At 50.4% G+C, this 27,434-nt stretch overlaps 1 protein-coding gene across 7 annotated transcripts in view; it reads right to left on the reverse strand.

The window, feature by feature from the left end:
* Window positions 1-26,236, reverse strand: part of ACSL6 (acyl-CoA synthetase long chain family member 6) — a 46,062-nt gene extending 19,826 nt beyond the window's left edge. For 2 of the 7 annotated variants that reach the window (XM_068535832.1, XM_068535830.1), the window contains exons 1-13: window positions 26,111-26,218; window positions 22,500-22,614; window positions 21,741-21,805; window positions 21,369-21,470; window positions 20,767-20,866; window positions 20,003-20,181; window positions 18,947-18,979; window positions 17,547-17,598; window positions 5,241-5,314; window positions 3,587-3,664; window positions 1,992-2,126; window positions 1,457-1,591; window positions 288-383 (exon numbers count right to left, since the gene is read on the reverse strand). In XM_068535832.1, coding sequence (XP_068391933.1) covers window positions 288-383; window positions 1,457-1,591; window positions 1,992-2,126; window positions 3,587-3,664; window positions 5,241-5,314; window positions 17,547-17,598; window positions 18,947-18,979; window positions 20,003-20,181; window positions 20,767-20,866; window positions 21,369-21,470; window positions 21,741-21,805; window positions 22,500-22,614; window positions 26,111-26,200 — 1,254 coding nt within the window. In that variant the 5' untranslated portion in view covers window positions 26,201-26,218. Of the gene's footprint in view, window positions 1-287; window positions 384-1,456; window positions 1,592-1,991; window positions 2,127-3,451; window positions 3,530-3,586; window positions 3,665-5,240; window positions 5,315-17,546; window positions 17,599-18,946; window positions 18,996-20,002; window positions 20,182-20,766; window positions 20,867-21,368; window positions 21,471-21,740; window positions 21,806-22,499; window positions 22,615-26,005 lie in introns of all 7 variants that reach the window. The other 5 variants (XM_068535827.1, XM_068535825.1, XM_068535831.1 and 2 more) reach the window with 5 other exon arrangements.
* Between the last annotated feature and the right edge of the window lie 1,198 nt (window positions 26,237-27,434).

Here is a 27,434-nt window from a genome sequence, read left to right on the forward strand (position 1 = left end):
ATGCACAGATGCTGGTACAGGTGTGGGACAGGTTCTCCAGCACACTGATGATCCATATACAGTTTTCTCCCGGAGTGGATACACACCTGGGCTTTCCACAGTGTCACAAGGCTATCTTGGCTTTCAGTGACCCTGGGCTTTTTTACATCTTCAGAGAAGGAAGATTTTATCCCACAAAGATCTTGCCCCCAGAATATTTATCTGTACAGTAGAGGGTATAATGAGTTTCCTGCCCTGTCCTAACACTCACCCCACTGCCCCCAGGGAAGGCCACATAAAGGAAATACCTGGCACCCCAGAGCCGCCCGGAGGAATCCCAGGACCGTTGGTGATGCGGGGGCCGCTCCAGTAACAATCATCCGCACACTCCCACCAAGACCGGCCTGTGGGAAGAGAGAAGAACCTGCCAGAGTCTGTGCTGCGGCAAGTGGAGTGTAGCTCACCTGGGCCTCACCTAACATCAACGTTCAACAGCTGTACCCTACCTGGACCCTAGGGTTGGGATCAGAGGGGCAGCCTGAGGCTGTACAACACATGAGCTGAGGAAGCCCCCTTCTCCTTCCAAATGAATCAGCCCAATCAGCTTTGCAATCCAACCCACAATATGGCCAACTCTTTTATGTGTTTTGAGATAAGGGCCATTAATCTGTGTGGCATTCTATAATTTTGGTTCTCCCTTTCTTCAAATACACAGCTATTCCCTCACTCTCCCATCATTTGCAAGCATCCAAAACAATTACTGAGGACAATTTCTTCCCACTTCCACCTTAATGGCATGGCCTTTTTTCATTTCTAAATCAATGCCATGGGCTATTTACTATGCACTGCAGAGGTAAAAGAATTTTTTAAACACTTTGTTTCTGTAAGTTGAGCCAAGAGATTTTAAATATTAATTTTCATAGCTAAAAATAGAGTAGTAAGGAAAAATGAGTACTGGTACAAATTAACTACAAATTCTTTGAGTAATGCAGAGCTTTAAAACTTTAGTGAGGAGACAGGAATGAGTAATTCATAAACAGCTTGGTTTAGGAGAGGCTGAAGAGATGGGAAACACAGAGGGAAAGGAAGATTCTTGGTCATCTGGCTAGAAGCTTGTGCTACTGGAAAGCCACTGTGGCCAAGGCTACAGGGAGGGGCAAGAGAATATTCGAGCCCCAAGAGCTCCTTGGTGAACCTGACTACCCAAGGGCAAAGCTGCCCTACTGCCTATAGAGGTCAGGGAACTTACTTTCCAGGAGTCCTTCTTGCTGGTTGCCTTTGGCAAATATAACACATCTCCAATGAACAAAACTAGGTCCTTTAAAATTTCAGTGGTAGCTTAAGCTTTGATTTCATTAGCAAAAAGTTACTATTTTATAAGATTACACACCACTGGGATGAACTTCTCTAATTCTTCTGTAAGGTCACCCATTGGACACTTGGGTGCCACTCTATCATCACTTGTTCATTTTCTTACCTGAATCTTATGAAAGAAGAGTTCATCCCAGATACTATCATTCCTGATGATTCCACTCCGGACCTCAGCCTGTTTACGCTTTGCTGCAAATTCCAGGAGCCAGCGCTTTAATGATGTGTCTGCCTGGCTGAAGATCTGAGGAACAGAAATTGGAAACAGCTGTAAAGACTGCAGGTCCCACCTCTAGACACACCCCCAGGAAGAAGGCCTAGATTGGCCAGCAGAGAAGCCACACTCTATTTCTGCCCCTGCAGGAGGTCACTGAATGTGTGACATCCAGCTAAAGGTTAACGCTACCAAGGCCCAGGCACGTTGTTGGGAAAGAAGCCCTCCGCCCAAAATCTCCCAACCAGGGTTTTGGAGAATAGGAAGAAAACAGGAGAAGGAGGGGTGAGAGTCAGGGAATACAAGAGAAGAGGCAACTTCCAGGACCTGGGGCTGGAGGTGTAGAAAGCCTGCCTGGGGCTCCAGCCTCTGTCCAAACAAGCAGATATGCAGCTGCTCAGCCTGGCCAGAGACTCCCCGCGGGGCTCACCTTGTCGTACATGCGGTTCAGTAGTCGTGGGACCACAGGGAAGATGGTGGGACACAGAGCCTTCATGTCGTCTGAGAGGAGGCGGATGTCTCCCTGGAAGAAGCCGACGCGCCCTCCGTGGCAGTAGACGACAGACTGGAAGAAGTGGACAGGAAGGGAGGAGTCCCTCAGGGCGGTCACTCCTGGCTGTAATCCAGAGCTGTCCAAAGCTCTGCCCCACACCGAGGGTGCCTGTGACCCACTCACCCAGCTCTGGCTGCTGCCTTGGGACACTGAAGAAAGCCATCAGAGGTGACACCCCCCCCACACACACACACCCTCCCCACCAAGTCCCACTCAGACATGGAGAGAAGAAGCAGGAGACAGGGTGGAATCCTGAGCCTTTGGGAGATGCCAGAGCAGCCAGCCTCACTGGTGCCTGCCCCTTCATGCTTACTCCCAAAGCCTGGACAGGGGCCTCCCTGGGGACTCAGTCTCTGAGCTGTACAACACCCTATCGGTGTGTCCGCTCCAGGTCTCAGAGCACCTGTGGTCTTCCCCAGGGATACCTCAGCAACTCTGGAAGGGTATGCAGTGCCCACAAGTAATGGAGGTGCTGCTAATGTTGGCGGTGGGAGGCCAAGGCAGAGCCTGGCTGGTTGCTAATGGGACTAAGATTATGCCAGGGACTCCTTTCTGTCATGCTCAGAGCAATTCTATACGGGAAACAGAATTTCTAATCTCTGTTTTACAGATGAGGAATGCAAAGGTCACAGAGCTAAAGAAAGGGATTTGCCTAGAGTCCCAAAACTAGTTCACAGTAATTGCTGGCATTTGAATCCAAGTCTGGAAAGCTTGAAAGCAGGCCCTAGTATACCAGACCTCCCGCAAGGCAAAACGGGAGAGGCTTAGGAGATAGTTTATGCACAGGCTGGTCCCTTAAGTGACACACACGGATAATTCTTTGTCCCCACAACCTCATAAGGACTCCTCCATTCTCTCTGTGTCCCCACAAGGCCTGTCCTAGGTCCAACCATAACACCAGTCCCATCCACAGCCTGAGGGGCCATGATAGTTTGACTCCCCTTTCAACTTTACTGTCTTGTTTTCTTTTTTAGGAGTTTAGTGAGTGATGAAAGTTACAGAATATAGGTGTTTGGGCCATAAATGGAGCCATACTGTACAGAGCTTGAATGGTAAAGCACTTCTGCAGAGCTGCAATGTTCTCTGAGCAGCTGGGGCCTTTCTCAGCCAAGGTGTGTCCACAGGTAAGACAAGCAGGCCTGGGTCCTCCCTGGAGCAGTGCTCACAGGAGGGACAGATCAGGGGGTCCAAGGTCCTCTGACCCCTCTGACCCCTGTGGCACCTTCTGAGGACAGGCCAGTTTAGTTCTACTTCATGCTGCCAGTGACAAGTGTGACACCCTGCTAGGGTTCTGGGTTCTGGGCTCAGACTGTGCCTCCCTGAAGCCAGGGCCTTACCTGCACCATTCGCTCAAACATGTGTGCTAAAGGCAAATAGGAAATGTGCACATCCGCACAAGTGGGAGCCCACTGACTCTGTAAGAAAACAGAAGGAGCCCAGGCAAGGCCCGGTCAGTCAGGCGGGCGTCTTACCTGGATGACTCTCTCAAACATGTGAGCCAGAGGCAGGAAGGAGATGAGCACATCGTCCTGTCTCGGAAAGATCACTTTCTGCAGGTGCCGGGCATGGGAGACAGAAAGGAAAGAAACACTGACAGGAAGACGACAAGAGAGTCATAAAACAATAAAGAGAAAATGACCTGGAGGGGCAAACATGAAGAGGGGAAGGGCAGTGGGGAAGGGGGGACAGAGAGAGCGGTGAGATGACAGCGAGAGAAAAGTGAGAGAGAGAGGAGAGAGAGGAAGATGGGAGGCGCAGAAAGAAAAGCGAGAGAGAGACAGAGAGACAGGGCAGTGTAGGAAGCGGAGTGTTAGGTAGAAGCGCCAGTGGGTCTAGGTTATCTGCAGAAGCAAAGAGCCAACTGAAGCACACATAAACCAGCAGAGTCGAGCTCCGCAGGGAAGTCTCCTCTGGGAGGGCCTGCACCTCGTTCAGTCTTCGCGCCAGACCGGCATGCCTCTCCCTCCCCACAGCTGCAGGATCTGCCTCAGGCCCCATTTCACCAGCTTTCCTGGGCCACCCGGACAGCGATTCAGAGGGTCTCAGCCAGTTGGCACTTTCTGGTCCTCCTTCGAGAGAAAGGGGCCAAGAGAACCCTAGGTCTATGCCTACTGGGGCTGGGGTACGTGCCCCGGACAGAGGCGTGGTGGGTGGAACCAGGCCTCATAAGCTACAGCCTGGGAACATGGCCTTAAAGCGGATGGCCAAGAGGGACCCCACTCTCCAGGATGGGTCTGACCTCAGGGACATGGGCTGCCCTGGCCAGGGGGCCCCATTCAGGGATGAGCTCTCCTTGGCTGACTTCCCTGCTCTCCGCCCTTCTACAGAGGTCTTCAGTCTCCTGGGCTGGCTTTTGGATGAGTTTGGACAAGCCCAGGGAACCTTGCTCATGGCTCCTGGTCTGGGCTCAGCTACCAACAGTGTCTCACAGTTTTCCACCAAAATATATAACAAATGGGCATATGCTCCATAATGCCACCAGGCATAAATGTGGATAGCGATTTTCTCCACAGTAGAGACAAAGCTTAATTTATAGGAAAAGGTACATTCCTTTCTCCTTAAGGAAAGTGTAGGACATTCAGATACTCACCACTTGTGGAAAAAGGTCCTTCTTTCTTAGCCAGTTAAAAAGTGCTAACATGCTTTTGTCAGGCCAAGTTATCAAGCTTTTTTGATTTTAGATTTACCATTTTTAGGTACAGCCTTAAAAATTAGCAGTTGCCATTGTTTCTCAGACTCTAGTAGTCCTTAAACACAAAATGACTGAATTAAACCCTGACCTACTTGGAAAAACAAGTTATTAAGGATTACTTTTAAATAAAGGTATACATAAAACCACAGGTATCTTAATTTTTGAAGTTAAAAATGAAAAATAGGTTTCCACGTTTTTCTTTCTGGGATCTGAGCACTCTCAGAAATCAACTGAATATTTACCAGGTATGGATCATTTCAGTGTTTGGGGTTAAAAGTATCTGTGAAAGTGAGGTTGCTCTAATGAGAACAGAAACTCCTGCCTGTGAAAGGCAGCCCGGATTGTATCAGGGAAAAAAAAGAAAACCCAAAAAACCTCTGAGGCTTGAGGGTGTCCTTGAGAGACACCTGCATTGGTGAGTCTACTTTATTCACCTCTGTCACTTTCAGAAAGCCTGAGAAATCAGCCACCACGTTCCCATGGGTGAGCATCGCACCTTTTGGGTTCCCTGAAAGGAGAGAGCAAGAAGGAGAATTAGTGGGAAGCTCAAGGGCCACTCCTTGAGAACAGCACTGGAGTCACCAGTCCCAGACACCCAGAGCTGTCCACGCAAACCTCTGGCCTTCGTCCACAGCCGCCTTCAGAGTCCCAGGCAGATGAACGCTGTGTCAGGGACCTTCATTCTGTAGACACTTGAAGCCCATCTTGAGGCTCCCAGGTGCTTGAGACCAGAAGGCAGGTGACACAGCTTGGAGTCACCTCAAGTGCCTCAAGGAGTGCCTCAGGCCTGATGGGTTGGCCTGCACCTTCCCTTCTGCCTTCCTCAAGGAGCACAGGCTCTTGGCCTCCAGTCTCCTTATATATATACCCAGTAACCTATGCCACTCTCTGGGCCTGAGCAGTTCTAGTGTCCAGAATCCAGCAGTCAACTGTGCTGGCAGAGGACTTCCTTGCTGCATCCAGCACCTGGAAAGGCCCCAGCTCAGGCCAGGCTGGAGGTCCAGACTGCTGGGGCAGCCCTCCTGCCTGCTCACTGGCAGAGATGGGACATGGATTTCTTGCTTTGTCTTGACACGACCTTTCACTGCTGCTCATGAGGAAGCTCGGGGCTGCTAGGATGGCTCAGAGGACAGAGACCAGGTGGGGACAGAAGGCACAGCAGACTGTGGAGGGAGGCTGTTGGCCATCATTTCATGTCAACGTGGATACAACACTGTCGCTGCTGCTGGACAGATCTGAGCAGGCTCAAATCCTGGCCTTGCCCCTCATTGCCAGTGTAACACTGGCAAGCCGTTTTTCCTCTCTCAGTTTCCTAACCTATAAAATAGGGACAATGACACCCACCTCATAGGGCTCTATAAGGTCTAAGGACACAGACATGTACAAAAGACATTAAATTAGAAGTTTCCACTGAGGCAGAAGATACAACAGCTGTGAAACTCCAAAAGTGAGGGGCCAGACCATGTGCAGAATTTACCCAAGAAATATCAAATAAACCAAAATGTTAACTTTGCAACCCTCACCCAGAAAGAGGTTAATAAAAGGGTTGAGTTGAGGTTAAGAGAGTATTATAGTAAATGCTACTGAATTTTTCACTTTAAAATGGTTAATTTTATGCCACGTGAATTTCACCTCCTTAAGAATATGAATGAATGAGGAAGAATTTGTGAGAAGTATTTCTTCGGAGAGAGAGCTATGCTGAGTGCTACAGCCCATCAAAAGGGGAGAAATGAGGGGTCCTCTCTCCCATCTCCAATCTGAAACCCAAGCTAACTCAGCTGCTAATGAGATTGCTTCAAAACCCCAATCGTGTTCCCTACAGCTTGGGCTGGGGGGTTGGGTTGGGGAGGGGGTCCCAAAAAGAAAGGTGAAGAAGGCCGTGGCTGCAAAAAAAATAATAAATCCCAGAAACTGGATATGGAGTCCGCAGAAGGAACATTAGGTGGTGGTGGGAATGGTGTGTTAAAAAGAAATCTTGAAGGAAACAATAGCAAAGATCAATAAAACTAAAAGCTGGTTCTTTGCGAATATAAACAAAATTGATAAACCATTAGCCAGACTCATCAAGAAAGAAAGGGAGAAGACTCAAATCAATAGAATTAGAAATGAAAAAGGAGAAGTAACAACCGACACTGCAGAAATACAAAGGATCATGAGAGATTACTACAAGCAACTCTATGCCAATAAAATGGACAACCTGGAAGAAAGGGACAAATTCTTAGAAAAGCACAACCTTCCAAGACTGAACCAGGAAGAAACAGAAAATATGAACAGACCAATCACAAGCACGGAAATTGAAACTGTGATTAAAAATCTTCCAACAAACAAAAGCCCAGGACCAGATGGCCTCATAGGCGAAATCTATCAAACATTTAGAAAAGAGCTAACACCTATCCTTCTCAAACTCTTCCACAATATAGCAGAGGGAGGAACACTCCCAAACTCATTCTATGAGGCCACCATCACCCTGACACCAAAACCAGACAAAGACGTCACAAAGAAAGAAAACTACAGGCCAATATCACTGATGAACACAGATGCAAAAATCCTCAACAAAATACTAGCAAACAGAATCCAACAGCGCATTAAAAGGATCATACACCACGAACAAGTAGGGTTTATCCCAGGAATGCAAGGATTCTTCAATATACGCAAATCAATCAATGTGATACACCATATTAACAAATTGAAGGAGAAAAACCATATGATCATCTCAATAGATGCAGAAAAATCTTTCGACAAAATTCAACACCCATTTATGATAAAAACCCTATAGAAAGTAGGCATAGAGGGAACCTACCTCAACATAATAAAGGTCATATATGACAAACCCATGGTCAACATTGTCCTCAATGGTGAAAAACTGAAACCATTTCCACTAAGATCAGGAACAAGACAAGGCTGCCCACTCTCACAACTATTATTCAACATTGTTTTGGAAGTTTTAGCCACAACAGACAGAGAAGAAAAAGAAATAAAAGGAATCCAATCAGAAAAGAAGAAGTAAAGCTGTCACTGTTTGCAGATGACATGATACTATACATAGAGAATCCTAAAGATGCTACCAGAAAACTACTAGAGCTAAACAATGAATGTGGTAAAGTAGCAGGATACAAAATAAATGCACAGAAATCTCTTGCATTTCTATACACTAATGACGAAAAATCTGAAAGTGAAATTAAGAAAACACTCCCATTTACCATTGCAACAAAAAGAATAAAATATCTAGGAATAAACCTACCTAAGGAGACAAAAGACCTGTATGCAGAAAATTATAAGACACTGATGAAAGAAATTAAAGATGATACAAATAGATGGAGAGATATACCATGTTCCTGGATTGGAAGAATCAACATTGTGAAAATGACTCTACTACCCAAAGCAATCTACAGATTCAATGCAATCCCTATCAAACTACCACTGGCATTTTTCACAGAACTAGAACAAAGAATTTCACAATTTGTATGGAAACACAAAAGACCCTGAATAGCCAAAGCAATCTCGAGAAAGAAAAATAGAGCTGGACGAATCAGGCTCCCAGACTTCAGACTATACTACAAAGCTACAGTAATCAAGACAGTATGGTACAGGCACAAAAACAGAAATATAGATAAATGGAACGAGATAGAAAGCCCAGAGATAAACCCACACACATATGGTCACCTTATATTTGATAAAGGAGGCAAGAATATACAGTGGAGAAAAGACAGCCTCTTCAATAAGTGGTGCTGGGAAAACTGGACAGCTACACGTAAAAGAATGAAACTAGAACACTCCCTAACACCATACACAAAAATAAACTCAAAATGGATTAAAGACCTAAATGTAAGGCCAGACACTATCAAACTCTTAGAGGAAAACATAGGCAGAACACTCTATGACATACATCACAGCAAGATCCTTTTGACCCACCTCCTAGAGAAATGCAAATAATAACAAAAATAAACAAATGGGGGCTTCCCTGGTGGCACAGTGGTTGAGAATCTGTCTGCCAATGCAGGGGACACGGGTTCGAGCCCTGGTCTGGGAAGATCCCACATGCCGCAGAGCAACTAGGCCCGTGAGCCACAACTACTGAGCCTGCGCGTCTGGAGCCTGTGCTCCGCAACAAGAGAGGCCGCGATAGTGAGAGGCCCGCGCACCGCAATGAAGAGTGGCCCCCGCTCGCCACAACTAGAGAAAGCCCTTGCACAGAAACGAAGACCCAACACAGCCATAAAAAAATAAATAAATAAATAAATAAATAAATAAATAAATAAACAAACAAATGGGACCTAATGAAACTTAAAAGCTTTTTCACAGCAAGGACACCATAAACAAGACAAAAAGACAACCCTCAGAATGGGAGAAAATATTTGCAAATGAAGCAACGGACAAAGAATTAATCTCCAAAATTCACAAGCAGCTCACGCAGCTCAATATCAAAAAAACAAACAACCCAATCCAAAAATGGGCAGAAGACCTAAACAGACATTTTTCCAAAGAAGATATACAGAATGCCAACAAACATATGAAAGAATGCTCAACATCATTAATCATTAGAGAAATGCAAATCAAAACTACAATGAGCTATCACCTCACACTAGTCCGAATGGCCATCATCAAAAAATCTACAAACAGTAAATGCTAGAGAGGGTGTGGAGAAAAGGGAACCCTCCTGCACTGTTGGTGGGAATGTAAATTGATACAGCCACTATGGAGAACAGTATGGAGGTTCCTTAAAAAACTAAAAGTAGCACTACCATACGACCCAGCAATCCCACTACTGGGCATATACCCTGAGAAAATCATAATTCAAAAAGAGTCATGAACCACAATGTTCACTGAAGCACTATTTACAATAACCAGGACATGGAAGCAACCTAAGTGTCCATCAACAGATGAATGGATAAAGAAGATGTGGCACATATATACAATGGAATATTACTCAGCCATAAAAAGAAACGAAATTGAGTTATTTGGAGTGAGGTGGATGGACCTAGAGTCTGTCATACAGAGTGAAGTAAGTTCAAAAGAGAAAAACAAATACCGTATGCTAACACATATATATGGAATCTAAAAAAAAAAAAAAAAAAAAAAAGTCATGAAGAACCTAGCAGCAGCACAGGAATAAAGACACAGACCTATTAGAGAATGGACTTGAAGACACGGGGGGTGAGAAGGGTAAGCTGGGACAAAGTGAGAGAGTGGCATGGACATATATACACTACCAAATGTAAAACCGATAGCTAGTGGGAAGCAGCCGCATAGCACAGGGAGATCAGCTCGGTGCTTTGTGACCACCTAGAGGGGTGGGATAGGGAGAGGGTGGGAGGGAGGGAGATGCACGAGGGAAGAGATATGGGAACATATGTATAAGTATAACTGATTCACTTTGTTATAAAGCAGAAACTAACACACCATTGTAAAGCAGTTATACTCCAATAGAGACGTTAAAAAAAAAAAAAGGAATCTTATCTGCAGGCTGGTTTTCCCCCAAAATCAGGGGGGAGCGATACAGTGTATACCAGAGACAGAAGCTGATGTGAAGTGGGGAGCAGACAACCAAAGGAAGGGCACTGCCTGCCTCTGGAGAAGAACTCCTCGAAGTGTCCATGAAACGGAGACTGAATTGTAAACTTCTGCCCAAAATCATTCTCCCTCCCTACTTCCATCTGGTGGGAGAGGGCAGAAACCTTCACTAGCATGCTGGAGGAGGAGGAGGAGGAGGAGGAACACCGGACAGGAAGAGAGGAAGGCATGATCTCATGCCTTCCCCACCAAGCCTGCAGCCAGCCCTGGCTGAGGAGGGAGGTCTCAGTGAAGTGGACAGACTCATATTTTGGACCAACACTTGGAATTCTGAATTAAGATTGTGTTTGTGACTTACAATCCCCATGGGACTCACCTGAGAGGGACGAGATAAGGCATGAGATACCTAAGTTTTATCCAGGGGCAGACAAAGAGCTATCCCCACCAAGCAAGTTTAAAAGATGTGGACAAAAATAAAGTTGCTCTCATAATTATCCCCCATGAGGCCTTTATGCTCAACCTACTGGTGAACTATTTGTCAGAAAGAAGCATCAGTAATGGCACCATCTCTGTCTGACCAAGGTGTGTGGTAGGCAGGGTTTTAACATGTGTTCAGGCACCTACACCCATACTGCAAATCGCAGAGGCGATTCTGGGGACACAGAAAGTTACAGGATTTTAAAAATTATATTTTCTAATACGTAGCTATTAAAATATCCTCCTTTTGAAAAGAAGATCCATGCACTTTATTTCACTGCTTGTCCTTCTTTCATCCCAGCATCTTTCCTAAAACCCAGGCCCATGTTAGGAAATATCCCTGAATTGTCTCCTATGTACAAATCCCACAGAGTCCCTGGGCCCACAAACTATTCTGAGAGTATCACCCAGAAATTTTCACCCATGGATTCCCAAATTCTGGAATTTTCTAAGGAACACCCCCAAAATACTAAGTATGAAATCAGAACTGTCACAAAATATGGTCCTGTGCTATACAGCTTTAGATCTGCTCGGTTGGCCGACTTACACCTAATATAATCTCAGGGGGGATGGTTTGAGAATTTCTAGAGAAACTTGTCTTCATTGATGAAAAATTTCTAAAGCCTCCACTCAGTTCAGGCCAGAACACACACAATGGTAGTAGTTATTCAATTCTGCTTAGTTAGACAAGCCCTTTTCCTCTCCAACATGATGAGAAAAGCTTACACCTTTTAGAAACAAATGTTTTCTTGTGGATATAAATGAAATTCTATAAACTTCTAGTGAGTTACAGAATTTTTAAATATTCCCAGAAATGTTCAAATTATTTCCTCAAGTCATCTCTAGATGTGGTCCCAAAGGATAAAGGAGAGGTGCACGTTGACAACAAATCCTGGGAGAAGACTTCAAGGTCCGAGTTGAGAGGTGAGAGATGAGCCTTCAGAAAGGTTCTGCCTACTTCTCTGATTCAGGACAAGAACATACCTCTGGTAGCATTTGTTTTAAACATGATATGGTAATTTTTCCAAGCTGCTCATGTGGAAGAACAGACTAAGCATTCCTAGCTAGACCTACGTGCCATCAAAGTTGCAGAACTGACGTGTCCTCTGGTTCTCTCCTATTCTGGTGCAACGTCAGTGAGAGGTGCTGCTAGCCAGGCCCTGATGTCTCAGCAGAATGAGACCTATGGTCCATTTCCCAACTTGCACTCGTAAACTCACCATCCTTGCACTTCACTTTCTCTTCAGCTACCGAAAGAAAAAAACTCCCCTAGTTTCAGATTCTGCAAACAGCATTTTGGCTTCAGCCAGTGTTCCTGGGTGGGGCACCCATGGCTGATATGCAGGAGGGCATTTCACTGGGTGAAGATCTGCCCTGGATGGATGTTGGTTCCAAGTAGGAGCAGATGTGGGGTGAAGCTGAGCTCAAGGTCTCTCCTGTAGGAGGGGGTGGGAGGGGGGCTGGGAGCAGTGTTGGGTCCTCTGGCTGAGGGCTCCCTGGCTGCTTGTTTCCGCTTTCACACAAAGGTGGGTTATAAAAGACACGAGTGACAGAAATGCTTTGGAAGTTGTATAATGCAGATAGAGTGTTCATGTCCCTGCTAGGGGTTCCCAAATCTTTTTTAGGATTGAGTGTTACTTTCATCAATGCCATATCCACCATTTTTTTAAACATCAAACTTGAGGACTAGCAAGAATACAAATAATAGCTATCACAGCAGCCAATTACTGAACACCAATGTGGGCACTGTGCTAGGCATTTCATACATGGCAGCTCAGTTATTTCTTGGAACAACCCTATGCTATAGTTATTAGGTGTATTCATTTAATATCCAAGGAAACTGAGGCTTGAGAGACGTTAAGAAATTCTCCTAAAGGTGCATAGCAGGAGTGCCACGATGTAGTTTTATGTATGTGATCACACAAGTCTTGAACGGAATGGTGTAAAATGCATAGGTCACGGTAAGCATTTTCCCAGAAAGCCCACCTGAGCAGCCACAGCTGTAGGGCTGATGGGCATTTACATACTCAGCTAAATGACTGGGCTTCCCTGGGCATCCTCAACTGGAACAGAAGAGATGCCCTGGTTCCAGTGGCCTCCACCTCCTCCTCAGCCTCCCAGCCCCACTGCCACCACTAAGAACTGACCCGGCCAGCTCCCTCATGCTGAGACCCTTTCATATGACTCCAGACACCTGATCCTCCCTCACCTCCCCTCCCTCTCATCCCTCCCTCCCAAGCTGGACTCCCGTGTCCCTCACCCCAGCCGCTCTCCTGCCGAGTGCTTCAGCCCCCAGGCTTCCTCTGGAACACCCCACTCTAATAACCCCACCAAGCCAATCCAGCTGCCCACCTTTTCCACTCCTCTCACAATGTGACCCCTGAGGCTCACAGTCTCCAGCCCAGGAGAGGCGCTCCTCACAGAAACTGTCACACGGCGCCCCCTGAGACTCTGGTCCATTCATGAGGCCTCTCACCCTCAGGCCAGGACCCTGACTCCATCTCCACAGAGGAGGTCCCCCATCCTCCTGGCCTCCCAGAATCCTTTCTTCCTCCCTTCTTCTCCCAGGTAGGCATCTCTTCATGGTACTTGGAAGCCTCCTCTCTCCCCCAACCCAAACCAAAGCTTTGCGGGCTTTGCTCCATTGAGTTTCACCTCCCTTTCTCCATCAGTGGCTCTCTCTCAAACTATGAGAAACACTTTCAGGTATTTCCAGGAAAACAACAGAATCCCCACCCTCCCTCAACCCCACGGCCTCCACCGGCGGCCAGTCTTGCTCTCTGTCATCCCTTCACAGCTAATCTTTTTTTTTTTTTTAATAAACTCTCTCTTACAGTATAACATACATACGGAAAAGTGCCCAAATAAGTATACAGCTCAACAGATTTTTTTTCAAAGTGAACTTACCTGGGCAACTAGTACCCAGAGCAAGAAACAGAACATCATCAGCATTCCAGGACACCAATATCCTGGAAGGCAACCATGGTCCTGACTTCTAAAACCAGAGAATCCTTTATCGTGTTTTGTAATTTTATATAAAAGAAATCGTTCAATATTTTGTGCCTTTTTTCTTTCGCTCAGCATTAAGGTACATAATTTTCTATTTGTAGATATACCATTCTATTGCTGAAGGGGCATTTGAGTTGTTTCCAGACTTTGACTTTTCAGATCGCATTGCTGGGAACATTATGCAGCATGCCTTTTGGCGACACAGCCAAGCTTCTTGAAGGAATTGTCCACACTTGCTGAGTTGACATCCTTACCTCTCATCCACTCCTCAGTCCACCATAATCAGTTTCTGCTTCCAACCTCCCCTGTCCCAGGAGCACCAGCAGGTGTTTCTGTGGCAGCATCCTATGGGTCCAGCTTAGCCATCGACAATGCTGACAGGTTCTATTCTCCTCTAGCCTTTCTGGCTGCTCCTGCTCAGCCTTTATTTGGAACTCGTACCCCCATCATTCCTCTCCTGTCAGGGTTCCCAGGCCCTGCAACCAGAGGTCTCTTTTCCTCAGTTGACTCCCTCAAAGAAACATTTTCTTTCTTGCTGCTGGTCCTCTGCACATGCTGTTCCCTCTGCTGAGAATGCCCTTCCTCCTCCTCTCCTCCAGCTGCCAATCCTTCAAGACTCTGCTTAGATTTGGAATCCTTTCTGTCCCGCTGTCCTGACCTCTTGGTGGCCTAGCACTCCATGCACCCTGGGATGCAGACCCTCGAGGCAGTGAACTGCCTCATGACATGAGCTGTGTGCTCATGAGGGCAGGGCCATGTCTTGTCCATCCCTGTGTCCTCAGCCTCCAACACTAGGTCTGACGCATAGTGGATGCTCAATAAATGAGCTGAATGAATTAATCTACATAAATTAGAAAGAGAATGCTAAAAACCCATAGACTAAGAAGGATATGTTTTAAAAGACCACTGTAGGGACCTCCCTGGTGGTCCAGTGGTAAAGAATCTGCCTTACAATGCAGGGGATGTGGGTTCAATCCCACATGCCGTGGGGCAACTAAGCCCACTTGCCACAACTACTGAGCTCGCTCACGCGCCTCAACTAGAGAGCCCAAGTGCCGCAAACTCCAGAGCCCACGTGCCCTGGAGCCTGCGCGCCACAACTAGAGAAGAGAAAACCCGCACGCCACAACTAAAGAGGAGACTGCGCACCACAACGAAAGATCCCGCACGCCTCAACTAAGACCCAATGCAGCCAAAAATATATTAAATAAATAAATAAGTAAATAAATAAATAAATAAATAAATAAATAAATAATAAAATAAAAGACCACTGTATTTTCTTCTCTGGGAAGGGAAGGTAGCACATGAACGCATAAAGATACATCTGAACTATCATTCATGGGGCCCAAGTCCCCAAACTGGGCTATGTTATACCCACAAATTATCTTTTATTTGCAGAGGGCAGTTCGATTTCAGTCCAGCTGATGGTTATTCTGAAACGAACAACCAACCACGCATCCACCCATTAGCCATCCCTGAGTACAGACAAACCCCAAGCTCTCACCTCCTCCAGGGCCTTCTTGGCCTGACTAAGTGGCTCCAAAGCACTGGCTTATTCTGGGAATTTCCACAGATGTTTCCATCACACATCAAGAGAAAAATCTTCCCAGAATGATTCCACCAGAATCATGATTCAAATGTCAGATTCAGATCATATTTTCCACCTTCCCTCATTGAAAGAACGATGTGGCTCTTGATGAAGCTGAGGCCAGGACACTTATCATGGAAGGGAAGCTGTATCCGCAGCTGTGATGTGCTGGACAAGAGGATGGCTACCAGAGGCACAGCACAGGCTTAGGCTAATGCCAAGGAAATCCACACGTGTAGCCAGGCAGGGTAACATCAGGGAAGAGGCCTGCTCACTCCCCCAGCTCTGCCCTGGCACCAGCCACACCTCTGGAGTGGGAGGTGTGGGCACCAAATCACAACCTGTTTTCTAGCCTCCCTACATTCTGCTTCCACCATATAGAGCCTGGGAAGGATGGCTCAGCTTCCAATTGTGACTCCATGGTCTGAAAAAGCACTGGACATGAGGCCTGCCCTCTGCAGCTAGGCAACAACACATTTCTGCATCATCAAGTTCTTTTCCAGATACAGGGGCAGTAGCTGTAACTAACTGACTCAGTTAAAACCCAGGGGGCACTCTTGAACAGCAAGGGTCCAAAGCGAAAGGCCACAGTAGTGACCTGCCCCCAAACCCAGGGTGGAGGGACATGTCACCAAAATTTCACATTGTGAAACTCCTGACAAAAAGCAACATAAACCTGAAGGGCATTTTTGAATCCTGGGCTGGCTCTGGATGTCAGCTCCTGAAGAGCAAAGGCTGTGTTATTTCTCTTCTGACAGGGTTTAGCAGTCAGGTGGAAATAATTCTCAGACCCACTTGAGTTAATGGCAAAAACCCACTTTGATTCAATAACGTCATGTTTATCGTGATCTACCCACAAGGATTATCCTGCCTGCGGGGCTGGTCAAGGATCTGCCAACCGCTTTGCAGGCTCCATCTGTGGAAGGCGTGGGGAGCCCCAGGTCACTGCCCATCAAGAGCTATCATCAAGGTAGTCCAGCCCTAGGTCTGGAAAAGAGGCTGGAACCTTCTTGCCCCTTCAGGCCAAGGGCAAGTGACTTCCCGAGTCATAAGATGAGATGGAGAGGCAGCAGTGGGGAGAGCACTGGGCTGTGAAATGGGAGAATAGGGCACAAGCCCTCTGCCTCCAATTGCTGCTGGTGCCCCCTTGGACAGTCCCCATCCCGCCTGCCTCACAGGTCGTGCTGAGGCCCCAGTGACACAGTGATAGGGTGGACGGGCCACTGCAGGCTGCAAAGTACTGTGCCTGTAACCATGGTCCTCAGGTGCGTTCTGCCTCCCCCAGGAAGCTTTCCTTGGCTGTTCGCACTGACACCGATGCACGTGTTCCTCTGTCAGCACCGGGCATGGACTGCGTCATTTCCTCTCCCTGACAGCCTTGCCCACGGCATAGATCATCTGTGCAGATGATCTTGCCCCAGATCATCTGCACTGCCCTTTCACACACTTTCCCACCTCCAACTTGGCACCTTTAACCACCCAGGTAAGAAATTGGGGACAGGGACTTCCCTGGTGGTCCAGCAGTTAAGACTCCGTGCTCCCAATGCAGGGGGCCCGGGTTCTATCCCTGGTCAGGGAACTAGATCCCTCATGCTGCAACTAAAGATCCCTCGTGTGCTGCAACTAAGATCCAGCACAGTCAAATAAATAAACATTAAAAAAAGAAAGAAAGAAAGAAAGAAAGAAACTGGGGACAGTGGTGGCAGGGAGGTTAAGGGACCGGCTCATGGCCCCCCAGCAAGTGGTGGAGGTGGGACTCAAAACCAGGCTCTCAGACACCAAATCCCACACTCCCTCCCCAGTCCCTGACACAAAGTCCAGGCAGGGGCAGGAAAGCAGAGGAGCAAGAGCCCCTCCTCAGAGTAATGACATGACCCAGCTGCCCAGCCCACCTCTGGCCCCAGCTCCAGGAAGTCTGTAGCACCCACCGCCCCTAGACACCCCCAGTCCACACCGTCCATTCACGTCCAGCCGCCCCATGCTGCCTCGCGTTGGCCACTGGGAGCAGCAGGAAGGACCCAGCATCTGGAGCCAGGCACAGGACAAGGCTCAGCCCATCCCACAGAGGGCGCCGGAGATGTCTCAGTCACCCTGCCAAAGCTGCCAGGGAAGGGAGCAGGTGGCCCTGGCTGGTGGGCTAGGAGCCTCTGCTTACCTGTCGTGCCGCTTGTGAAACACACAATGGAGAGGTCACTGGGTTTCGGGGGCTGCAGAGGTGAGAAGAGGAGTGTGTTAAAGAGACCCAGTGTGCCCAGCCTGGGCCCCTCCCCAGCCAGCCCCTCTGTGCACACCCCCATGTGTGCACTGTGTGAGGGTGCCGGCATGTGTCGGCACGTGTGCATGGCCCTGCATGCTGTCATTGGAAAGGTGAGCAGGCAAGTCCCCAGGAAAGAGAAAGAAAAACCAAGGAAACCTAACCGGACATGGACGTCGATCTGTCCCACCAACCTCACACCTGCTCCTGCTGCCTCGCCTACTTGAGTCTGAGCTAAATTCTAATGGGATTGGGTTGCAGTGGCCATACCTAGGCCTCTATCAAAGATCTCACCATTCTAGGGAATGTGACCCACTTCCTCCTTCCTTCCCACTTTCTCCCAAGTGTCTGGGTTTAGGCTTGGGAACAGAAAACGTAACCCAAGAACTGAGCTGCCCACTCTGTCACTAAGATTGCTCTGCATCAGGCCCTTGCCCTGGCACTGTGCACATAGTCCTGGGGTCACCAGGAGGAGCCCACCATGACCACTTGCATGTAGAGGATGGCTTCCCGGAGGATGTGACATGAGTTGAGACTGAAGGACAAGCAAGATCTCTCCAGATGAAGTGACGGTGGGCATTCTGGGAGAGGAACCAGCCTGGGCACTGTCAGAGGCACAAGAGACGGCATGCTGCGGGGCCAGAGAGCAGCTCTCTAAGGCTGGGGCACAGTGTGTGGAGGTGGGGACACACCAGGGGCTCCTCATGGTGAAGGGCCCTGGGAAGCAGGGATTGACCTGCTGAGGCCTCTGGGTGCGAAAGCTCACAGGCTGGTGAAGGGAGCGGGAAGAGCTGAGCTGCAGAGGGAGCTGGAGGCGAGAGGCCTGGTTAGAAAGCTCACAGCCCCTACAAGGCCCTCCCAGGGGCTGTGACCCTCCCTGGTGACTCAAGCCCAGGGAGGATCACTCGGGGACGACACACAGAAAAGTTCAGAGAGCAAAGATGCACAAAGACAGCAGACGCCACAAGGGGTCCACTTCCGAGTCTGTTGCTGCTCCTGTCCATCCCATCCTCGGGAGAGATTGCTACATCGAAAGGGAAAACATAAGACCTCCCAAGGAAAAAGTTACTGGAGACCCAAGGGTGTCCAGGGTTGGCTGCCCCTTTTTTCTCCCTCCCAAATGTCTGCCTCCCGTTCCAGGTCGTCCTGGGTGCCCCAAGGGGACATTTCCTGAGTTGCTTATTAACATGGGGCTGCTACTCTGGCCCCTCTACCAAGCCTTGTGCACAGCGAGGGAGTCTGTGAGGACGTGCCCTGGACACCACAGTGCTCAGTCAAAACCTGCTGGCAGATGAGCTTACCACAGGAACGTGGTGATTCCGCTGACCACAGTCCTGGAAGAGGAAAACACTGTTTTTAAATGCTTGAAAGTTCTAATCAATCAAAATAAACTCAGCACAGTATGCCTCGTTCCCGCACCAAGCCCAGAGTCCCAGACTCCCTGCCCAGACGTGGCCCGCGCAGAGACACCACCTCAGCGGTCTCTCCTCAGATACACATCCAGGCCTTGGCCACCCACACATCACAGACAGCGGCCTGGGGCCTAGGAAGAGGCTAAGCACTGTGCACAGGCACAAGGGGGAGACAGCCTGAGGGGCCCATGGTACGTCTAGATGCATGCTCAAGATACAGTGGCTAGGTGGCCCGGGCTGGCAACTAAGTGGTCAGGGCTGGAGGGGCAGATGGGGGCTGCCAGCTTAGGTGTGGCCCCTAAAGCCATGGAGGGGCACAGGCCCTCCATGGCTTTGTGGGTACATTTAAGAGCAGACAGGGAGACAGGAGGAGAAATGGAGGGCCCACAGGCCTAGATCCAGGAAGGCACAGTGGGGGTCAGCTGCTACTGAGCAAAAGGCCTGAGGCCCCGGAGGATGTCCTGGGTCACTCCAGCAGGCCATAAGCTGCCACCAGCCTAATGTCTCTGGGGAGGCCATGCAAAGGAAAATTGGTTCTGCTGGCTGCTGGGGGTCTGGGACACAACCGCAAGAACCTCTCCAAGACTTCTGGACCTCAAGTTTACTACAGTCCTCAGGCTCAGACAGGCTGGCTGTTAGCTGGAAATGAGGAGGCTGCGGAGGCTGTGGGGGTAGCTCTGGGGCAGGCTGGCACCACCATCTACCTGTTGGTGCCCGAGTCACTAACTGTGCCAAATACCTGAGCCCATCTCGAAGAGGATGCCTGTGGGTACCAACCCCACTACCCACCACCAGCCCTTGTGAAGCCTGCCCTCTTTGAACCCTGACACACCCTGATGGCCCAAGACATAACATCCTAGGGCATAAGACGGGCAGATAACCGGCAGCTCGGGCTCAGTGGCTAACCAGCTGTGGCCAGGAAACAGCCCAGAAGCAGACCCTCACCTCCACAGCCTGCATGGACTTAATGACCACCCCGCAGTCTTGCCCTCTGTCTTTCAAAGCTTCCTCGAATGGTTCCATGAGGATGATCAGCTTGAGCCCCGGTGTCTCCTTCCTCTCCACATGCTCCAGCAGAACCACGGCTTTCTGAGGTTTATCCACGATCACAGTGCTGATGTCGGCTGCAGGGACCACCAAGGAGAGTCAGGCTGTGCGGGCACAGGCTGTGACCGTGGGCAGCACATGCCAGGCAGTGGAACCATGGGCTGCGTGTGCCACATGATAAGCTTGTGTGTAAATAAATACGTACGACAGGACATGTGGGACATGTATTGTGTCCAGAGGAAAGTGCACAGAGCCTGGATGGAGCCAAGGGCAGAAGACCAGGGAATCTCCTGGGGTAGATTCCAAGCATTCCTTTTCTTCAGGCTCAGCCCCCATTGTCCCTGGTCTGCTTGAGATATTCACCAACCCCCAGCATCTTCCTCAAGCTGAAGTGAACTCAGAGGGTTGGCAGCCTACGTGGAGGCTGGTACAGAGGCTCCTTCTTGGCAGCCCTACCCTGTGGAAGGAGCCTTTGGGTGAAGTCCAACTGGGGACAGCTGGACTCAGGAAGCCAACTCAAGGGCCAAAGTGGAAGCCCCCAGCGTTCTCTGAGAGCGGAAGCAAAGTACCTATTAGTGTCAAACAATCAGCATAAGCTGAAAAGGTCTGGGAGGAGGAGGTGGGGCTGGCTGCCAGGGGCAGGAGGGGGCAGCTGGGCTCACCTGTGTCAATGATGTAGCGGATTGCCCCCGGGCCCAGGGTGTCATAGAGCGGGATCACCACCATAGAGTATGTGTAGCAGGCAAGCTCCGCAATGATCCACTGTGGAGACACACAGGTTGGGGGGAAGGGGGAGCACAGAGCAGACAGCAGGGCTGCACTGCCCTCAGGCCTTAGGCACAGGGCTCCCTGATCGGGGTCCTGTGCCGAGAGCCCTCCGCACAAGGCAAGGGATCCATAAAGCTGACCCGTTGAGCCTGCTCCCCCAACGGTCTTCTAGACCTGTTTGCCCCAGGGAATTACGGGACTCCAAATAACCCCAGGCCCACCTCCGGGGTTTGCATGGCCTTCTTCCCCAGGTCCTTCTTCCCCCATGGCTCAGGGAGCCACTGTTTGGACAGCTAGGTAGGGTGTAGATGGAACTTGGCTGGAATGTCCACCCCTGATGAGGGACAGAGCCAAGGGAGTGGGGGATGGCATGGACCAAGGATCTCCAGTTTTCCTCTTGTCCCAGGCCCTACAGACAGCGGGAGCAGGGCTGTTCTACGGTACCCAAGCTTGTGTTCCACTGATGCCTCTAAAACCAGTTAAGGGAGGTGCTCACCTCTGGTCGATTTTGTGCAAAAACGCCGATAAACTGATCTGTACATGGTTTACAATTGTGCTGGAGAAGTCCAGACCCTAGAAATTCAGCCCTGTCGGCCACCTGCACACAAACATGGGGCAGTAATGGGAAAGCAAGGACTCTTCAGCAGGGAAGGGAGATCCCCAGGTGGGATTTCTATGGTCTGAGGGAGCTCCCCAACTCCCTACCCAGTGATGCTGGAAGTCCTGAGAGGTTGCTGCCAGGAGTTTGGCAGACAGTCCAGGCAAGGAAAAAAAATGACCCTCTGAGAGCCTCCGGGATGCCCACAAGCCCCCCCAAGTGCCAGGTCTGTGTGGGTAGACAGGGTGGGGCCTGTCTTCTATTACTCACCTCCTGGTAGGACAGCCACTGATAAGGCTGCTTGGGATTCCTGAAGCCAAGACAGGGTCCATTCCCTACACAGAGATAAGCAGGCCTTGTGCCAGGGAGGAGGGCAGGGTGTGGGAGCCACTGAACCTGCCCATCAGACACCTGGATGAATATCCCATCCTGGGAGGTGGTCCATGGGCCAAGTGAACTGCTCCCCAGCTGCCTGTCTAAACTGCTGAAGTCCAAGAAGGTCTAAAGTACACAAGCATGGCATCTCCCCAGGGAGATCAGGAAGGCCCAGGAATGGGAACTGACACAGCGCTAGTTTCCACAATGACCTGTGTGATGCAGCCCCAAGAGGACATGGAGACCTGGGGGCCACTGGGCAGAGGTGGCAGTTTGCCTCTCTGTGACAACTCCCTTCACCCCACGCCACGGGTCACCCAGACATCTCGGAGGCTCAGGTTCAGAACCATGCCAGCTAGCAGCCTGCGAGTTCAAGGCTCACGAGGGGCTGCCAATAGGAGATATAGAATATGAGCAAAGAGACAGCTTAAGGTCAGCAGTTCTCAGGGCTGTAATAAAGCTGAGGTCAGCCCTTTGGCCTCATAATGCAGCTACTCGTCTGACTGGGTGGCAGGAGGGCCAAGAATGGCTTCTCTCCTCTGGACCTGGGCGTGACTCACCTGCCATACCCCTGGAACCATGCTTGCTCACCCACACCCTTGCACCTGCTCAACCCCTGCCACAGCCCTTCCACACCCCCATGGCCCCTCTCACCTGAGATGCTAAGTCCGCGGCGGAACACCTCGTACATGGTCCTGGCATCGTCATAGTAGTGGGTGAGCAGTTGAGGGCCATCCCCTATCACGGATCGCCGGGCCCCACCACTGTCCTATGAGCCAAGCACAGGCCAGAGAAGCTGGCTGATGCAGGCAGGCAGGGGTATCAGGAGAGGGCACCAGCATGCACCTGGCTTGGATACACACCCGGGCCACATAGTTGGAGCTGGGACACACTCTGTGTGCACTCACACACATGGCCTACACACACCTGGGCTGTACACACACAAACTCTACACACATTCATGTACACGTGGCTTGTACACACTGGACCTGTATGCATCCACACTCAAACACAGGTGGCTCATGCCCAGGGGCCCAGTACACTGGTCTCCCACACACATACACACACACAGCACCCACACACCAGGCAGCATACACTAAATGCCCAGAATCTTCAGTTACTGTTCATACACACCCGTGGTTCACTCATACAGCAGAATGGGGAGTACTGGCTAGAGTCAGGCTGCCCCTTGCATCAGGACCAACCTGCCAAGGTGTTGCTGCTATGCACATAGGTTAAGAATCATTTGGGAGCCGTCTTTAGCTAAGAAGGCTGCCATCCATCATTCACATAACAGTGTGATGAGTTTGAGGACTGGCTGGGAAAAGAGGCCTAGAAGGCAGTGGAGGGAATGGCATAGTAGATGCCCAGGCCCTCGGTGGTATGGATCCAGAGTGGGACTGTAGCAAACACCATCTGTGCTGGGGGCGGGGGAAAGGAGCTGGGCTTCTCCTGCCTCTTTCCCTTCCACATGCCACCCCTCCTCAGGCTCCCGAAACCCAGAACTCTCCAGTATCACGGCTCCACCTCTTCTCTGAGCACTATTTGGGCTGCACTGGGCTGGCCCATGGTCCACTACCTCTTGGAACATCAGGTCTGAGGAAAAATGTGACAGCCACAGAGCCAACAGCCAACACAGCTGTTCAACAGCACTCAGCTGTTCTGCAGTGGAAAGTTCTGTTTGGCCAGTGCTTCCTGAGCACCAGGCCCATGCAGGACCTGTGTGCGAATCTGGGGACAGATACACTCAGACCTGGTTAGCACCCAGGGGGACAGAAATGAGACAGCAAGAGACTGTGTGCCAGGGACAGAAGGGGCTCAGTGGGCAGGTATGTCAGAGGGTGGCCGCTGAGCTGGGTTTTGAAGGATACAAAGAGGGGGCTTCCCTGATGGCGCAGTGGTTAAGAATCCGCCTGCCAATGCAGGGGACACGGGTTCGAGCCCTGGGCCAGGAAGATCCCACATGCCGCTGAGCAACTAAGCTTGTGCGCCACAACTACTGAGCCTGCACTCTAGAGCCCGCAAGCCACAACTACTGAGCCTGTGCACCACAACTACTGAAGCCCGCGCGCCTAGAGCCTGTGCTCCGCAACAAGAGCAGCCACCGCAATGAGAAGCCCGTGCACCGCAACGAAGAGTGGCCCCCGCTCGCCACAACTAGAGAAAGCCCGCGTGCAGCAACAAAGACCCAACACAGCCAAAATAAATTAATTAATTAAAGAAAGAAAGAAATAGAAAAAAAATTTAAAAAAAAACAAAAGGGTTTACTGGGAAGAATGAGGAACAAGGAATGGCGGTTTCACCAGAGGCAACAGGGAGTGCAAACACATGGGGCAGGAGGCACCTGGGAGACTGTAGGCAATTCATGCCACTCCAAGTGGTAAATGGAGGAGGCCAGAGAGGCTGCATATCAAGGTGAGGAGTCTGAGCTTTAGGTTGAGGACAACGGGGAGCAGGGAAGGATTTTAAGCCAGGGTGAGTGACATGATATGAATTGTTTCCTACCGTGTAGCACACAGGGTAAATGCTACCAGGCCCTCTATGATCTGGGCCCCTCTTACCTCTCTCATCTCATTTCCTACCACTCTCTCCTTTCCTCCTTCACTACAGTCACTCCAGATTCCTACACTCCTGGGGGATGAAGTAAGGGAGGGCTCCATCCTCCCCAGGAAGGGAGGCCTTGGCTGTGTCCATGCCCTGTCCTCCCAGCCAGACCCATGAGGCAACTCACTCTGTGGCGCTCAACCTGACCCCATCCAGACCACTGTCACCTCCAGCCCAGAAGCCCCCATTGCCTCCTCATGCCTGCCCCTGCCAAAGCCACAGCAAAAACTGGCCCTGTCTCTCCTACTACTGAAAGCCTCAAATAAATCCAGGCTGTCCATCCCCAAGGGTCCCTGCCCAGTTAATGGGGCTTTGTCCTTGCTGGCCTCTCCAGATGAGTTGTAACTGTAAGCTTACCAAAAATAATACATCTTAGTGCTTTCTCTGCATCATCTCACCAAATCCTTACCATAACTTTAGGAAGCAGATACTCTTTTTATTGCCCACTTGACACATGAGGAAACTGAGGCTCAGAGAGCTAAGAAACTGCTGAGGACCATCAGGCTAGTAAGAGGCATGGCCAGCCTGCAAACCCACGGCTGCTGGTAACCACAGGCTACTGACGCATCCGCAGCCCCTCTCCACCTCCCAGCCACACCACATGAATCGCCATTTCCCAAAGCCACCAGGTGTGTTATCACACACTCTCACCTCTGCACACATCATTCCCTCTGCTGGAAAAATGCCCTAAAGATCCCAGCCCTATCTCGACCTGAGCCCTCTCCCACCAGGCCAAACTCTGTCATGCTTTTGATCGGTACCTGCACGACATACCATCGAGAGCAAAAGCAAGGTGCTGCACAGTGTATGTGGCATGTTATCATTTTAAAAGGTGGGCAGACATCTATACATTTGCTTGTGGACAACTGCTAACACAGTTCTCAGGGGAAGAGAACTTAGAGGCAAGGGGAAGAAGGTGGAAGCTTTTCAGTCTATGTCCTTTGGTTGCTTTTGAACTGTGTGACTATATTATCTATTCAAAATAAATAGAATTAAAGTTTTTTAAAAAGGCAAAATAAACTCCATAAACTTGAGAAAGAAATCTTACTGGTCCTTCTAGACAGAGCCTGGAACACCCTTGTCCAGGCTGGGCCACCATCCCTTCTCCCCTCAGTGGCTCTACCTGTGAGTCCGTGTGCTCTGGGAGGGCAGGGCCCTGGGTGGGCTCAGCTCTGGGTCCCAGCTCCAGACCAGGGTTGGGCACAGGGAGAATCTGGGAGGGAATTTACCTGGCAGCCCCTTGAGCACATGCTTAGACCGCCTACTGAGGCAACTGTAAGCCAAGGCACCCTACCCAAGAAGCAGGCAAACCAGAGGCCCAGGGCAAAGCCAAGGTCAGTCTCTGCCCAGGCTTCAGTTACTGGGAGAGGCAGAAGGAGCATCGAGTAGGAGAGCCTGCCCAGGGCCACTTCTGGGCTTTCTGGCTGGCTGCCGGGAGAAAGGGAGATTCTCTGGGCCATTTGAGGTCAAATAAGCCACAAGTTTGGCTTCTTCCTTCAAGATGCCTGTCCCCCGCCTACTACTTCCCACAGCCCAACTGCTCACACCCTGCTCACCTCCACCTCCTCTGACTGCATCAGGAGATTGCACGGCGGTTGCAAGGCCTTTGGCCGGTGAGTGAACCAGTAGGCGAGGATGGCAGCCAGCGCACCCACACTCACGAGGGTGGTGGCTGAGAGGCTGCGGAAAAACTGGCCCAAGTCGCCCAGCTCGGGCAGCCGCAGCACCCTCAGGATCTCCTGAGTCTGCATCTTCTCCAGAAGCGAGAGGATGTACTCTGCGGGAAACAAGAGGCAGGTGAAGGAGGAGCCCTGACAGGAGGCAAGAGAGCAGTCCTGGGCCTCTCCTCCCACTTGTCTTGCGTCACAGGCAACACACTAATCTTGGCCAGGCCTCGAGCGAGTTGGGGTATACAGCCTCCTGGTGCAACACAAGTCACAAGTGTATCCTGAAAGCTGGGCGCCTGGAAGGGCCTTTCCCGGTGACAGGCCAGAGAGCCCTTAGCAGTCATACCTGACAGTCAGACATCCGGCCCAGTTTTCCTGAGAAACATACACTCAGGCCCTGGGCCCTGCCTGACACGTACTTCCCCATCTTTGAGGAGTAGAGCGTGCTCTGACAGCTCTGGAGTGAACACCTCCTGAGCCCTAGGGCCCGGGTGTACTGCCTCTCCGGTGTGGTCATAGCATTTTGCTTATCCTTGCTCCTGAGACGTGGACTGGACAGAGGGGCGGCAGGTGTGCCTAGCACAGTGCCCAGAACGACTGGGGGTGAAGGGATGCAAACTCCTTCCACTCCACCTCAAAGCTGCCAGCACCAGGCTCTCACCCTAAGGGACCCAGAGAAAGCGAGGTGGCAGAGCCCACAGACCAGCCCTGACAGACACTTCCTGCCCTCAAGATCTGAGGACAATGACCTACCTGATAAGGGTCCAGGGGATGACACACAGCAGAGTCCCCTTAGGCCCACATCCTGGCCCACCATGGGGTCTCCTTGAAGAAAAGTTGTAGCCAAAGGCCTGCCAGCGCCAGAGGTGATGCTGGGGCCATCTTTCTGAGGAATAGCAGAGTTCCCAAGAGCAGCCAGGGTGAGGTCCGGGCACTGCTCTCTGACCCCAGACTGCACTGCAGCTCTGCACCACCACAGACCAAGACCCAAGAAGAAGAGCTGGCCCCACCATTAACTAGGCCTGTGCCGTCCTCCCTGGGATCCCATTTGCTAATGTCCAGAGGAAAAAGGAGGTGCCAGAGGGGAGCAGGAGTTAAGCTGGTGGGAAGGGAAAAGAATGAAGGCTCGGAGAGAAAGGGCTCAGCAAAGTGCTGTGTGCACTCCTAGGGGTAACGAGAATCCCTCGTGACATTGCATATGGTGGTCTGGGTGCCACGCTCACCCACTGCAGTCCAAGTGGACACAGTGGGCCTACAGCGGCACATGGAGGATGCCCGGAGGTGGGCAGGGGGAGCTTTTCTGTGAGAAGCACTGGTG

The sequence above is a fragment of the Eschrichtius robustus genome, chromosome 2 (genome assembly GCF_028021215.1).
Source record: "Eschrichtius robustus isolate mEscRob2 chromosome 2, mEscRob2.pri, whole genome shotgun sequence".
Classification (NCBI taxonomy): Eukaryota; Metazoa; Chordata; class Mammalia; order Artiodactyla; family Eschrichtiidae; genus Eschrichtius; species Eschrichtius robustus.